The sequence below is a fragment of the Calypte anna genome, chromosome 3, assembly GCF_003957555.1.
Source record: "Calypte anna isolate BGI_N300 chromosome 3, bCalAnn1_v1.p, whole genome shotgun sequence".
In the NCBI taxonomy this organism is placed as follows: Eukaryota; Metazoa; Chordata; class Aves; order Apodiformes; family Trochilidae; genus Calypte; species Calypte anna.
In genome coordinates this window covers 100969887-100986353 of record NC_044246.1, presented here as the reverse complement: position 1 = coordinate 100986353, position 16467 = coordinate 100969887, and the positions used below count along the sequence as shown (strand labels likewise).

Below are 16467 nucleotides of genomic sequence, written 5' to 3'. Positions count from 1 at the left end.
AGCCTTTTGACTTTAATAATCTTTTTGATGTTAGTGGTAATGTTATAGTAGACTATCATGGGAAGCTGGATGATATCTGTGATATACAGAGGATAGATATCCTCTCTATATGACCCAGTTACCCTAAATATGAAGAGTTTTGTCTCCTATGTCATTGTTGGACATCATCCATCTTTGCTCTTGAAAAAAAAATCCTTGCTAGACATTCGTATAAGTCTCTCTGAGAAAATGAGGAATTTTTACAAGCTGTGGAATCTGTTGGCTAGAGCCATTCAGCTTGCTTTGTTACTCATACTTTTTACTGAAGCACTAAGAAGGCTGGAGCTCAACCTCAAGTTTCCTCTTTTTTGCTCCACTGGTGAAGAAGTAATCCATATTTATCAGAGCCCTGCCGAGTTCAGTGTTCAGTTGACTACCAATAGTTTGGTTGGTTGAGTTGGGAATTTTGCTTGAGAACACAGGGATATATTTTGGCAGTGGCTTCTGCTCCTTTTTCCTACCCTGGATAAAACAAAGAGCATAAATAAGCTTTCAGAATGACATCCATTGCATGTTGCAAAAATACAAGTTACTGAAATTATTTTTAATATCAAAGTTTTTGTTTTTTAAATTACTATTCAGGTGTTCTTAAAAATGTCATACTGAAAGTATATGAAAGTGTTGCAGAAATACAGTAGAACAACAGTTTTTCTTGTCCTCTTTCTTGGGAGTAGGATAGTACAGGGAGTTGAATAATTTTTAAATGTATAATGTGTTGTCTGGGACACAAGTTATCCTGGTCTAGAATGGTTATGGTGTGTGAGGGTTTTTTTTCAATTTTAGTAATTAGTTTGGATTTCAGTGTGATGACAGTATCTTACAAATTTTCACCTAGGAAGTTGGTCCTTCTAGTACTTGTCTTTCCATGGAGTTGTTAATACTGGAACAGTTTTAACACATGCACATAATGTATTCCTTTGTGGCATAGGTAGCAGATGAATAGCATTTCAGTTCTCTTTTATTTTTCTGAAAGATTTTAATCTTAAACCATTTGCTGATTATGCTAAGGTATGCTTCAGTTAGAAATACAAGCCTCACTCAAAGCGATGAAACAAAAAAAGAGCCTGGATTGTATTTCAGTATTTGTTTAAAACTTACCAGTTGGTCATAGTCGCTTAGGAAACTCCAGTTCTGGCACCTTGAAATAGATGTAAAAACACAGTGTAAAAATTTCTATCTTTAAATAAATAGTTAATGTTGTTCATATTTGAATGCCTGTTCAGCTGTTCAATTGGATACTTGCCTAGCTCTTAAACCTCTAAACTGTACTGAAACCTGTCTTTTCTGTGGTGAAGCCCGGGTTTTCTTTATTGCCAAATGGAGCCCACACTACATGAGGAGTGGGGTTTTTGCTAAAGAAAGATGAAGATATCATGTCCATAGGGTATCCATTGTGCAGATGCAGATAAATTAGCAAAGTTGAGAGTCACTCTAGCAAACTTTTGTTCCATGCCTTGACCAAGACACAGATTCTTATTTTTTAAATGACTGACACTCTGCTGGCAGAAATCCCTGGCAGGAATTCCCAGAGTCTTATATGCTGCCCACAAACACCCACAGGAATATTTTGTGTCGTTAGGCAGCTGTGGAAGAAGCAAATTGAGGAGTCAGAAGACCTGAGTTTTGGTCTTCAGCTTTGTTCTACACCTGTGGGACTACAAAGCAAATCTTGTGATATTCTGTCAAATGCTCATTCTGTGTACTGGAGTTTGAACATAAACACTTACTCAAGATATGTGGCAGAGAAACAGAGGATCTTAATTTCAGTTTCTCTGTGTACACACAGTCAAAGCTTAGGTTGTATGTGTGCAGTTCAGTCTGCTGCAACCCTACAACAATAGGGCACATTCAGGAGATTTACAGATTGGGAATCCAAAATAAAGTTTTGGCAGAACACTCTGTTCAGCTTCCACTTCAGCTACTTCCAAAAATATGAGAAGAGGTGATAATATCAGTGTGTCTGCAATAAATTATAAATGTTGGCACATTTATATATTCATCATGGGAAGATATATAAAGCTAAAAGGTAGTTAGCATGCAGTCATTTGCATCTCTTCTCATCTTAAGCCCATCACGCCAGGAGATACTAGCATAGATTTTGTCCAGTGAAGGAAAACAAAGGCAATAAGATCTTAGAAAGAGAGGTGTTAGGGTTTGATCCAAAGTCCCTGCAAAAGAACATTTATTTTGTTAGGCTTTGGGTCAAGCCCTAAGGCTGTCAAGGAGCACCAGTACCATTCTCAAGATGAGTATAAGAAGCATGAACTGGAGCAAGTGACTTACCAGATTTTTTTTCTTCTCTGTTCAGCCTCCACAGACTCTCTCCAAATCTTATCCTGTTGAACCTGGTCCTGCTGCAGTGCTGCCTGCTTGTTTTTCCAGGCCTGAGGAGCTGGTTGTGCAACAAGAGGTCTTCTGGGTTGGGTGCTGCTGAGAGACACAGGTGGAGCTAAGGTTGCTTTCCCCCCAGGTGTTGTTGCTCTCTGCCAAGACCTAACCATGGTATTATAGCTCCTGAATCTAGAACTCATTCCTCACTTGTCCATTGTGAGATTCACTGTATCCCCAGAATTGTTAGGTATATTCTGACTGTTAGGAAGGTTGAACCTGCTATCATTTGCACGTTCAAAGCATCTTCTCCTTACATTTTCTTTTAGCTGCTGATTTGGAGTGCTTTCAGCAAATGAAGGTTCCCAGCAGCACCGACAGGAAATGCTCAGCACAGTTTTGCTCCCCTCTAATTTAATGCTCATTTCCCACTACTTTATTGTTCCGAGGGTTTTGAAGAGATGGTGGTCTCAGCTGCCAGCAGCATTGACTGCCTCACAAGCTGAGCATTTGATGGTTAGAGCTGGAGATCTGATGGCTTTCAGTAATAGTCATTGCTTACAAAATTGCTGTTACCATGAAAACTCCTTCAGCATTCAAGTACTGAAGCAACATAAAGTCTAATTTAGTAGCAAAGGGTGCTGTGGAGATTGCTGCTGAGTATATTAGGAGGAATTTTCTTGTGGTTATGTGGCAGAAGCAAAATCTGAAAGCTTCTGGTTTCCCTGGTGTGTTTACTGTCTCCATTGGAAACAAGTCTGACTTTTCAGTATTCACTAGAAAGGGAGCAGAGACCCAGTGAGAGAGCTGCTGGAGCCTTGAACTCTGGGGTAGAGCTTGTTTGTTTAAAATAAGGTATTTCAACAAATCCTTGCCTTGAAAGCTCCTTATTTTCAGGTTTAAAAAGAGCAGCAGAGATCATCAAAAGTCCTCTTTTTTTGTACTTAAAGATTTCTGCAGAAGATATTAAGCAACTATGACAAGTAGTTTTCAAGTAACTTTAAAGGATTATTAGTATGCAAAATGAGAATTTTCAAAACAGTGCCCAAAATGTCAGTGTTTGTCTTTACAGTCAGCCTGTTGGGCTTTCTGTGGTATGAAGTCACTTCCTCAAGTATTTGTGACCTTGCAGGAAAGTGGAGTATTTGAACTATAAATTTCCTCTGAAATTCTTGGCTGGCATGTTTTTGAGTAGTGTGGCTTAACCCCAGAGGAATTTTAGCCTCTTGCTTCATCTCCTGATAAATGTTAATGAACTTTTAATCTACTTTTTAAAGTTTTTTGGTTTCTTTGTTGTTGTTGTTGTTTTTTGCAAAATTATCTGCTTGCAGTATTGGGAAATACATGCTGAATTAGGCAAATAGTGTCTTTTAAAATAATTACAACTATACAACAACCCAAACACTTCAGATGGATATATCTGGTCCAGAAATACTTCTATATTTGGAAAAATCCTCTAACTTTGAAGACTGCAATAACATAACTTAAGGAGAGGTAAACTCCACCTCAAATCATAATGTTTACTTTGGGTTTGAATGAAATTTTAGTAGACTTTTTTGTTTGTTTGTTTTTTTGTATTTTTTTTCTGTGGTAATTGAAGTCTGAACTGGTTTTCATTGCCTCTAGCCAAAAAAAAAAAAAAAAAAAAAAGTCATATATCTGCACAGCATTATCATGAAGAAAAGTGCTGTTTGTCAACCTGGCCTGACAGTTGTCTTTGTTCCTCTTGTGGAATCTGCTTATCCTGCTGTATTAGTTTCAGGATCCTCTTCCAGCTGGAGCTGTGCAGCTGGTTGGAGAGCAGGGTTTTAGCAGCATCCAACTGCTTTAAAGTGAATCTGAAGCACATTTGGAAGACCCAGTGCACTAATCTGTGAATGTGGGTTTTATCTTCTCATCAGGTCAGGAAAGAATCCTGTTGGGAAGTCTGTTCCTGTGCATGGAACACTTATAAATTCTGGTTTATGAAGTTCTTGTATTGTTTCTAATTCAAATCCTACCTTCAAGTCAATTCGTGCAACTTAAAAATAAAATAATAATGGCTGCTTGTAGCCACTAAATAAACTTGGTGGAAAGATTACAAACAGGTGTTTAAAGTCTGTCCCATTGAGTGGTGTCTGCAGACTGCCCTGGTTTTGATTCAGGGCCATGAAGTGCCTCTTAGAACATCTTATTGAATGGGAACTCATAGGTTAAAGCCTGATCTGTTAGAGAGACTGCAATCTCAGAAAAAAAAAAGGTCCTAACTGTTTAGGAATTTTTCAGGCAAAACAAAAGTTAATATGAGTCTACATGGAGGTATTGAACACTTCAAAATGTTAAGTAATTTCTCTGTAAGCAGTAGATGGAAATGAGATCACAGCAGTTTAAATAAACTGGTTTCTAAAAACATCATAACACTATGACTTTAAAATTCAGCTGCTGTTCCCAAAACAAATCACTAGGAGCAGTTATTTTGAAAATTATCCCATTTTGTACTAAGACCAGAAGTCATTAAGGGAGTAGTTACACACCATTAAAGCTCAGCAAGATGGGTGTGACATTCCTGGCTGTTACTCTGAATTCCTTACAGAATGTACTAGCAGTCCATTTAGGCCTTTTACTGGATTAACAGCTCAACTGAATGGCTGCAGTTACTGAACTGTTTCCCCTCTTCCTATCTCCCAGATTAGCGAGTTATTTGTTCTTAGTAACAGCTGGGGTCATTTAAGCAGGGAGTTTATTTGAATTGGTGCAACTGATTTGAATTGATACAATTGGTATTGCCATGTTTGTTCTAGTACTTAAGTGGTGGCTATCAAGAAGGTGGAGCCTCCCTTTTTACAAGGAGTCACACGGGAAAGACAGTGGGAAATGGGTGCAAGTTACTCCTGGGGAGATCACAATGGAAGACCAGGTGAAATATTTTCACAGTGAGAACAGTCAGATATTGGAATAATTTTCCCAGGAAAGTGGGGATACCCCAACACTGGCCCTCTCATCTAAACTGTGTTCCTGCCTAGAAAGGTGGCAGATGATACTTCATGTCTCTTCCAACCTGGCATTCTATGATTCTATGAACTGATTTACTGTATACTTCTTTTCATCCTGTAGCAGAGTAAGTTCATGTTTATTGTAGCTTCATATCATATGTATCTATGTAAATGGCTTATACCATCTTTATTTTTTCTGGTTGGAGACTTGAAAAAAATTATAAGTGTCCCTGTAGGAGATTTTGCCTTTGCTTAGGAGTTTGTTTTGGGATGACTTTATCTGACAAGTCAGTGCCCTTCAATCTGAGGAAGAAACTGACTGAGGCTGGTTTTCTGTTGTTGCCAGGTAAATGATGATACACACTACAAATTAATCTATGAGGAATATGTGAGTTATTTTCCCTTCTCAAAAGAAAAAGTATCTTGAGAGGCTTTTTATGAAGGAAAAAGCTCAGGTGTTTAGGTAAACTGTTTTTATTTGACCACAAGAGGGTATTGCAGTATCAGTTATTGAAGACATGAGCTACTGTTTGACTTCGTATACAGTACCTTATTTTTTAAATGCACATTTCATCATAGAATCATAGAAAGGTTTGGGGTGGAAAGGACCTTAAAGGTCATCTAGTTTCAACCCCCCTGCCATGGGCAGGGACACCTCCCACTAGACCAGGTAGCTCAAATCACCATCCAACCTGGCCTTGAATATTTTCAGGGAGGGAGGCAGCTATAACACCTCTGGGAAGCCTCTGCCCGTGTCTCACCACCCTCACAGTAAAGAATTTCTTCCTAATGCCAAACCTAAATCTCACCTCTTCTAGTTTAAAGCTGTTACCCCTTGTCATATTACTACATGCCCTTCTAAAAAGTCCCTCCCAAGCTTTCCTGTAGGCCCTCTTCAGGTACTGGACGGCTGCTCTAAGACCTCCCCAGTCTTCTCTTCTCCAGGATGAACAAACCCTCCTCTCACTCACTCTCTCAGCCTGTCTTCACAAGAGAGGTGCTCCAGCCCTCTAATTATCTTCATGGTCCTCTGGACTCACTCCAATAGTTCTATGTCATTCTTATGTACCTTTCTGGAAACTGATTATTTAAATTCAACATTAGTTAGGAAAATCAGGTTTTGTATGCTAGTATTTGTTGTTGCAAGAATACACCATTTACAGAGGGGAAATAATAGCAGTAGATTAGGATGTGTCTGCTCTGATTGGAGGTGCGTATTGGTCTAGAATGGGTGAAATCAGTGAAACTAATCTGACTTTCCCACATGGTTCTACTTGCAGGAATAAGGTCTTAAATCTTTTTGAGCTTTTTGATCTGTGTTTCCCAGGTTTCTCCTTTACATTCAAGTCTGTATCTATACTTCTGTATCTGTATACCATCAGTATACATACAAAGTTTTCTAAGTTTGTATTGTGTTGGGGTACTTTCCTACAAAATTTCTACCATCTAAACTTTAAGGACAGTGTTGCCAAATGCTCGTGTCGTGTTTTGTACAGTTCAGATCATGGAAGAGGGAGCGATAAGGATTTCTCCATTCTCCCACCCAGAGATCTGCTGCAGAATTCAGAAGATAGATGGTATTACTGCCTGCCTGCCTGCCTCACAACCAGCCCACCTGTAAAATTAAAAAGATCACAGCCATATCATGTTATCTTTGAAGAGCAAATTTCTGAGGGACAAAGCAATTTTCACATAAGAAAGCTTGTGTTTCTGAGATATTGCAGAGAATTAAAAAGCACACATTGAAAAACACAAGCACAGTGTGTATGTCATGTGTGAATAAGAACCAGGGGTAAGATCACTGGCCTGGAGGAGAAGACAGCTCCCTGGAGACCAGCTTTCCAGAGCAGATCACCATTCAGAGAATCTCTGCCATTTCATCAGCAGGATGGAGACCCCATGTTAATGTGTCAGTATGAGCAGTGTTGCCTGCCTCAAACAGTGGCATCTGCCTTGTCATCATCCTCCTCAGATGAATAAAGATCAAATCAGTGAATCTTGCAGGCTGGAGTATGGGTCATGGTGATTGTTGGCAGCACAGGGTGTTAGATGATCAGTGAGAGGATGCTGAGCAACCAGTAGAGAAGCGAGCAGTACTGGGGAGCTTTCCCAGTGGCCCTGGGCATTAACCATGAAGGGCCCTAGAGGTGACAGATCCTGCTGACAAGCTATGACTCTGTCTGGCAGGAGCAGAATGCCTTGGGTTGCTTCCGTGCATCCAAAATGATAACCAATCCTGCAAGCTACCAGTTTGGAGTAAAACTCCTTTTGAAAAAAGAACAGGTAGCCAGTTAGTTAAATGCCTCATTCCTTAAGTTTTGCTGTATCTTTGATAGAAAAAAACCCCACTTATTTCTTGTCATAATGGAGTTCTGCTGAGAGAGCCTGGCACGTTGACTGTTGCATCAGTGGCATAAAAATACCACCAAGAGGATGTCTGCTTCCAGTGACACTGTCTGACACTTAAAAATAAAATCAAAGCTGTAATACAGACTGTAAGAAATCTGTTGTGAATTTTTTTTATTTCCTTCTTTTAATATAAATTCTACTGTTACAAAATGTATTAGCTATTTATATGCCGTTTGCATTTGAACAAGTGTAATTTATTTGAAAAACAATGCTATTTACTTGGAAAAAATATTGAACTGCAGCTATTCCAAAGACTATGCAGGCCTGTTACATTAGAGTCTTCTGCTTAAACCTGACATCTGAGAAAGGTGCTTGGATTTCAGGGAGGGAGCACTGCAGGGCTGGTGTGTAAGTCAGAATGTATGGAAGTATCTGTTCTGAGGAGAAGGAACCCAGGAAGAACTGGGTGAGGAATGTTTTCTGTTGGTATTTCACGTAATTTTTGCCTTACATGCTAGATCCTGTCAAGGGCTGCAGTTCCTGCATGGACAACCCAAGTCCTCTGTAGTCAGAGTTTGGTTCACAGCCACACCACAGCAGGGAGCTCTGGGAACCACACGGTGGAGCTTGGCTTCATTCTGTTCATCCTCACCATTTTCTTGCACAGCTCATAAACAGGTCTAAGAGAATTTCAGTGCATAAAGTAATTCAGTACTTCTGAAAAGGCTGTGCTGGGTGCTGCTGTGTGCCTAAGGCAGTTTGAGCCCTGCAGCCTGGCCTGGCTGCTCTGTGCCCGTGCTGTGCAGGAGCAGCTTACAGGGAGCTAAGGATGAGCAGCTTCACAAATACTACAGAGAGATTCAGTTCTCTCTCTCTGCTACCTGGAGCACTCTAGTACTTATGGAAGTATTTTATTCTGTGAATTATAGTATTCCAGGTGTGTATCACTATATATTTTAATGCTCAATATGCCGATATATTTTAATTCTCAAAGTGCTGTTTATTTATTTTTTTTATCATTCTGTTTTTTCTTAACTATCTCCTCCAGCAGCTAAGAGTCTGTTGATGTGGACTGCAATACATCAAATGTTTAATCTACCACCTGCTCACTGTATTCAGGAAGGACATTAACTTTCTGTTTCAAGCCGAGATACTGAACATCCTCTGATGCAAATTAGGCAAAGTTTTCAAATTGGGGTACCTAAAATTTGTTTTAAATTGTGTCTCTGGCTATTAAATGAAAATTACATTCTTGTAAAATATTCCTAGCTTTTGGCATTTCTGTTGGCTGAGAACTGAGCTGCTTCCTTTTAGGTTTTTTCAAGGCAAGTTTGAGAGTCGAAAATTGGGGAACCTTTTCTGAACAGTCAGAGGCTTTATGTTTTTTTAGCTAAGTTTTCAGGATCTTCATTGCAGATTTCTATTAGTATAGGTTTCCTTCTTGATTGTAGAAGCTAGTGCTAGTCCCTGACTGATTTAACCACATCCACTTATGCCCAATGAGACAGATGCTCCTTGAGACCTAGAAAGGAATCACAACAGAATGTACTGGGAAAGCACAGCCCGTTTTGCTGTTCTTTTCTTGGATCACCTGCACAGCTCTGTTCAGTTCAGCTTGGTTCCTTCTATGGTTTTAGAGAGCTTCTTTGTTTTGTTATGGTGCTGGAAAGTTTTGTTCCCTGAAGAAGTGGAGAGCCAGAACAGTGTGAAATCTTCCTGGATGTATTTGCAGCTTTGTATTTTTAGCTCAGCTGTGCAACAGTTCACGTGTAAAAACTCAGAACAGCAAGACAAAGCCAAAAAGTTACTCTCCTTAGAATACTACTAAAGTTTAGAAATCTTTGAAAGCAGTAGACATCCATGAAATTAAAAATATAGTTGTAGAATTAGGATAAAATCCTAATTAGGATACAATCCTACTTTCTTACAACTGACCACTTAATGAGAAAAGGGCAAGACCTTATTCTGCTTTTTGTATGAATTATTCACATGATTACACACATGCAGTGTGAGAATTTCTTTAAAAATCCAGCTTTGATCACAGTGCTGACATAAGGACTCCTACCAGCCTTTTCCATGCAGACATCATAAACTTTTCAGCAAACTGAGGTAATGGAAAAGTGTTTGTATTTAACTTTGAAATCTAATGAAATCATCTAATCTTTGATGAATGAGATGCAGAGTTTTCAAGATGCTTCCACAACCCTGAGTCCCAGGGCAGAGAGCAGAGTACGACCAGCAGCCTGACTGCATGGAGAATCTATTGTCAGGTGGAATTTCCTACAGTTTCCAGCATTCCTGCTGCTGAGCTTCAGAAATCTCTAAGCTCTGGGGTACTGGGCTACCTGCATCCTTGGTTTCTGGGCAGGCTACTTAGGCCTTCCATAGGTTTTTAAAAGAATGGAAAAGAAAGCAATCAAAATAAGGATATTCAGATGTGCTTTTTTGTTCTTGATAATCTGCTACAGAATTTCAGGTCATTGCTAGTGCAAACTATGGAAAGACCATTCTGTAAATCTTGGTTCTTGTCTGCTGTGCGTGCTAGGAATCCTTTAAATGTATTTTCAGGTTTTTTGAGACTTACTAATTTGTGGAAAAATCAATTGGGTCATTTGAATTATTCACACAGAGGCATCTGCTGCCATTTAGAAAGTCCTAGGATGCTTGAGAAATCCATGCAGGGCCAGCAGACCCATAGCAAACCCACAAAAGATCCAGGCCTTTCTACCACAGCAGGAGTGAAAGACAGGAACATCTGTCTCTCAGATGGCACTTGATGACTGTGGGTGCATAAATATTCACATCTGATGTCCAGTTAAAGGTGTTTTTCAAGCAAACCTCTCAGTCATCTTTACTTACTGTATTTTGGCTTGTGCCCCAGGGTGATCTTGGCACATGCAGGCTGTGGGTTCTCCTGGCTGCTCTCCCCCTGCCCATGGGCTTTAACACTGCAGACCAGGAAGGAGCAGGCAGTCCCTGGCCCACAGGGTGGATTAAATATCCTTGTGAGTGCCTAAAATCCTTCTGAGTTCTTAACAACAACTTTGTTCCACAGATCCACGCTACCTGTTGTTGTAGCTATGTCCCATAGACCTTCACTGCCTGTAAGGGGAGTGGAGACACCAAGATGTTGAAAATGAGATTTCTTAATAGATAGAGATTTATTAATAGAGAAAGGTATAACTACACCTACACCAGGAAAAGAGTGCCTGGCCCAGGTCTCTGGCTGAGAATCAGAAGCATTACCCACCATGGTGGAGTAGGTAACTAAGAGGTTGCATTATATGGCACAATATTTTGTTACTGATTAGCCAGGAGTAAAGGGTGAAACTTCATAGAAGAAATAATTTATATTTATATTTTGTGTTGGAGGAAAGTATGTGTTTTTTTTCTCTACTTGATACAGTTTATATTCCTAATTCCAGCCATTCTTCTTTCACAAGAGTTTTGTTTATGCACTTGAACCTGACAATTGGAGAATTAAGGGTGTGTTTGGACTGCCTTTTTTGCACATCTGATTATGAGAACCATCTATGCCATTATCATAAAATGAAAAAGCAGAAACTTCCTTGTAGTTTGAGCAGGAGAGCATTTCACAGGAGCTGTCAGTTTTGGTGGTGACTGAGCATATCCATTTTGGAAATAGCTCCATAGCTCACTACTCTTGAAAAAGGCTAATTTAGTGATACAGCAACAAGCATCTCTGTGCAGTATATCTTTGCTCTTTGCCTGTTCCCTTTCTTCTGGGTTCTTATTAACTTGCCACAGTATAAATATTCAGTTAAGCTGCATTTTTTAACTTGCATAAACCTGCAATTTTGTCAGGAGATGAGAAAACAGCAACAACCAAAGCAGACAATTTGAAATGCTACTTCTTTTGAAAGCTTTTATCACAAAATACAGATTAAAATGTTTTTAACCTAGAAATAAAGTTTATCTTGGTTTTCTACATACCTTTGTTTATGGTGAGCATCCAAATTCATTTCCTTAGAGTAAGGACTTCTTAGCACACTGGTGTGTGATGGCTTCTGTACTTTTTACTTTCTGTTTTTTAGGACTCCACTACTGGTACTGTTGTTAGCTGGGAGACGTAAATAGACTTTGAGCAATAGGTCACACCATAGCAACCCTCAGCTTCTGTTTACAGTTCAAATAAAAGTCTGTGCTGTGGAAATGTATGTCCTGAGGAATTTTTTAAACCAGTATGCTAATTGGTTTAATAACAAAAGGATTAATGCAGATAAATTGAAGGTAAATTTGCACTCAATATTTAACTGATGAATAACTTTATTTTTTAAAAGCTGTCAGTAAATAATGCATCACAGCCACTTAGTAGGGGGAGGGTGTTTTTTGACTTACTTATCATACGACAGTACCGAGGGGGGGAGATTCATGGAAGCACTCAGCAGAATATAAGCAATCCCATTAAAGTTTATATTAAAATTCCCTTTGTTTATGGGAGCAATTCTGTGCATGTTTTGAAAATCCAGACCTGTTGGTTTATAATTTCCTCACCTTTTGGTTAAAGAAGCAGCTTTTACTCAAGCAAAACTTCTATTGACTGATCTGGACATTTGCTTGAGAAAAGCTGGTGGAACAAATTATATGCCTCTGAAAATATTAGCTGCAGGGGGGAGTTTAGGCCTTTAAATTATATTCCAGGAAAAGCGTATTTTCCTTTCTGCAACTGATACCACTAAACTGCTGCTAGCAGTGCTTTGTTTAATATGCAAATTGGATAGGTTTTATTCCAGAGGGTAATAAATTCCTGAGAAATTTCACCTATAGATGTTGGTCCTTCAGCTTGCTTGCTTTTACACTTGGCCAGTGGCACAGAGAGAGTGGTTAGGGCAAAGGTCTGCCTGGGACTGAGGCAACATTTTGATGGATGTTGTATTTTGTGAGGCCCTTGTGGGTTCTGGCATGGAGAGTAGCTGGAGAAGATGATTTGGAGGCAGGGCAGGGTTAGGTATGTGATGATGTCCTTCTGGTTTGGTTCTTGCTCATGTTTATGTGTGTTGTAGGATAATCTGTTTTAATTTAACTATGAATTGGTATCTGGCCAACTGATGGTGTGGCTTCAGATGCTGTCACTGGACAAATGAAGCATGTGTAATCCCAACCAAAACTGAGTCAACCAGTAAATTCAGTGGCTGTGACCTGTGTTCACTGCTCAATAAATGGTTGCCTTAACTGAAGAAGTTGTGCTGCAATGCTGTTTGGTGTTAAGCTATGTACTGCTAAATGTTGCAATGTGCCATTGCATGGTCAGAATACAAAAATATCATATCTTAGTAGCAAATCTGACATCTGTAATCCTCAAATGAACCAGATGAAAGTTATCTTGTAGAATATTATTTAATATATTATATATTATATATGTATATCACATATGTGATATATGTCCTAATGTAATATCTTTTTTATTGAGGTGAATAAAAGGGCCTAGTGCAAACCTCCAGTTCATTCTGGACAGCATGTAGAACAGAGGGACTACATGGGAACCAGCGGGCACCAGACACAGGATATCCTGTGTATGCACATCCAAATTTGCTCATCAGCAAGTGGTCAGTTTTTAGGCTGGGTCTGGTGGGTGCAGTGTCTCTGTGTGTGGGCTGGTGGTCTTGGCTCTCTGGCACTGCTGAGGTGGGAATTTCATGGGGCAGAGCATGAGGCAGTCTTGGGGAAGGCCTGAAGATCTGGAGGAGCTGTGAGGTGAGGTATGACATGAGTGGTGGGAGGCAGGTGTGGAGGTACTGGGGTAGTATTGCAGCAGAAGTGGTACTGATGGACACTTTAGGTGGTGTGGTGTGTGGCATCCACAGCAGGGCCATACCTGGAGCATCCCTCATCAGCACAGGGAGCCAAGGAAATGAGGTGTGTTTAATATGGAGTGGCTGGGAAGCTGGAAAATCCTATGGGCACCTCCTCCCTGATGGAAATGATCAGAAAAAATAATTAGTATGGAACATCAGTGGAATGTGTTTCTTGAAATCTAGGGGCAGCTGACATCCCAGAGACTCCAGTGTGGTGCTTGCTCAGAGCCCACCTGCAGCAGGCGCAGATGTAGGTTTGTGCATAAAAATTACCTATATGAGGGAAGAGTCAAGCTTTTTATGTAGTGCTTGCTGCTATAGAAACCACTGGCTCTGTGACACATGCCCTGCTATGGAGGCACAGCTGGCAGCAGCTCTGGATTAGGGCACGCTGCGACCTGTACTGTCAGTTTTCTGTATTTTCAACCTAAGCCCATCTGCCTTCTGAAATGCCATATGCCTCCCACTTCTACAACACGTGGCTTTTTAACATTGAGAATAAAGACACAAAATGTGTGGAGCTGTTTGCACTAAAAAAGAATTCCATAGCTTTGTAGTATAAAGGTTAATCTGCTGTTTTAAGTCAGCTGCAACATGTATCCTGGGCTGCATCAAGAGCACTGTGGCCAGCAGGTCAAGGGAGGTGATTCCCCACTCCACTCCACTCCACTCCACTCCACTCCACTCCACTCCACTCCACTCCACTCCACTCCACTCCACTCCACTCCACTCCACTCCACTCCACTCCACTCTTGTGAGACCCCACCTGGAGTACTGTGTCCAGTTCTGGAGCCTCAATTACAGGAAGGATATGGATGTGCTGGAATGTGTCCAGAGAAGGGCCATGAGGATGATCAGGGGGCTAGAGCACCTCTCCTGTGAAGACAGAATAAAAGAGCTGGGCTTATTCAGTCTGGAGAGGAAAAGACTCTGAACAGACCTTATTGTGTTCTTCCAGTAACTTAAAGGGGCCTACAAGAAGGCTGGTGAGGGACTCTTTAGGATCTTGGGTAGTGGTAGGACTAGGAGGAAGGAGTTAAAACTAGAGTTATGTAGATTTAGATTAGATGTTATGAAAAAGTTCTTCGCCATGAGGATGGTGAGACACTGGGACAGGTTGCCCAGAGAGGTGGTGGGAGCCCCATCCCTGGAGTATTTTAAGGCCAGGCTGGACAGGGCTCTAAGCAACCTGATCTAGTGGGAAGTGTCCCTGCGCATGGCAATGGGGTTGGACCCAGATGATCTTTAAGGTCCCTTCCTATCCTGGCAATTCTATGATTCTACATGGATGCCTCTGCTGGTTTGAATTATGGCTGTGACTTTCCCCGGAAAGTCACTTTCAGCCATCTCTGTGTTTCCATCATTATAGAGGCGATGTATGAAAAGCACTGTGTCTGCTAAGCACCTCATGTTAGTTAAGATTAAAAATCTGTAAAGCATCTGTAATTGACAAATATTTCTGAAGCCAGAGGAGGATGGAGCTGTCAGCTGTGAGAGGAGAAAAGCAATCTTGTATTGATCTTCAGTCAACAGAGCAGTCCTGCTAATGCTTGTTATTCTAATTTCTATCACTAGAAAACATAACAAGAAAACAGACAACATAGAACATTCTAAAATTCTATCTGCTAAAAGTAAAATGGAGATTGGTTCATTAATTATGTTAAAGCAATAGATGTGCTTGCTTCTTTACAGGTCACAAGATCTCTAGATGAAGAAAAAGGAAGTTGCTTTGTTAAAATCCAAATTGTGAATGTTACAGATGAGGCAGTATCTTGAAATCATTTACCTGAGAAATGTATCTGCAAAAAAACTAAACCAAACCAAAACCAACACAAAACAACAACATGGAAGTACAAAATAAAGCTCTTTTTTCCATGACCAGGGTTAGTTTGTCTTGTGCACAGTCATGTAGTATAGTCACTTAAGACAGATGTCCAGAAATCCTGAACAGGAGCTGGGCAACGAGCACAGCACAGCATCTGGAAACAGTTGGTTGCTTCTGACACCAGTGCTCCCTCCTATTCACTCTCCAGCCTCGCATCTGGCAGGGAGGCCATAGCAAGGAGGAGGCTGACCCTTTTATTTTCTCCTTTAATTGATTTTTCCCATGGCTGCACCATGTTTAACTCAAGCAGAACAGTATCCCAGAGTACAAGAAGGGAAACTGTAGGCAGGTGGTGTCAAGTAAAGGCTCTTCCCATCGTTTCTTGTTCCACAGTGGCATGCTCACCTCCAGAGGATCTTTACCTTCTCCAGAGGCAATCTTCTACTTACAGAAAATTTATATACTTTTCACTGTTATCTGCTTCTTCTTTAGGTATCCTAAGGTAAGTGGCTGAAGTTCAGCTCTTGCTGTTGTGTCATTGGCCTTAGCAAGAGTTTGCTTTTGACTTTGATAGCCCCAAGCAACGACAGTTTCGTTAGGTTTGATGTGTTGCTTGACTCACAGAGAGCCCTGTAGAGAGTTTAAGAAATTATCCTGCTTGTTTTGACAGAGACTTCTTTGCAGTTTTAAGAGCTGAACTTATTTTGGGTTCCAAAACAGAAATTTTAGAACTCTGGTGTCCCACTGGCAAAGTACTGAGTGGGGCAAAGGCAAGGCAGGGACCATGTATGGAGGCTGGGGAGCTGCTGTGGAAGGGAAGAACCAGAACCTAAAATTCTAACCTCTATTTCTACAAGTTAGAAGTGAATTCTGCAAGTTTTTACATTGCTTTATACAGCTGCTCTGCTTTCAAAAGCTAGGACAGGCTCTGTTATAGGCCCAGCAGTCTCTGGGGACGAAATGTCACAGCAAAATGTTGGTGCTTCTCCAGGTATCCCTGATGACCTTCTGCAAGCCCATGGTCTTCTTGCATTATCAGACCTACACAGCTCCAAACACAGACAGGCAGACATGTGGAGCTGACAGACTGCTGTACACAAGCCATTGGAAAGTGCATGCTGAAAGAAAGATGCTGGCC

General features: G+C 40.6%; 1 protein-coding gene across 1 annotated transcript; it reads right to left on the bottom strand.

The window, feature by feature from the left end:
* On the bottom strand, positions 1-11713 carry C3H2orf50 (chromosome 3 C2orf50 homolog). Its single transcript, XM_008495381.2, has 4 exons — positions 11643-11713; positions 2323-2466; positions 1138-1177; positions 1-501 (listed from the first exon to the last, which is right to left on the bottom strand). Exons 1-4 carry the CDS (start codon positions 11669-11671, stop codon positions 310-312), a joined length of 405 nt encoding a protein of 134 aa, XP_008493603.2. The 5' UTR covers positions 11672-11713; the 3' UTR covers positions 1-309.
* Between the last annotated feature and the right edge of the window lie 4754 nt (positions 11714-16467).

Coding starts and splice junctions, on each gene's coding strand:
- C3H2orf50 (XM_008495381.2), bottom strand. CDS start 11,671: ATGAATTTGGATGCTCACCATAAACAAAG. Junction 2,467..11,642: donor GATGCTCACCATAAACAAAG/GTATGTAGAAAA, acceptor GTCTCTCAGCAG/CACCCAACCCAGAAGACCTC. Junction 1,178..2,322: donor CAGAGAAGAAAAAAAATCTG/GTAAGTCACTTG, acceptor ATCTATTTCAAG/GTGCCAGAACTGGAGTTTCC.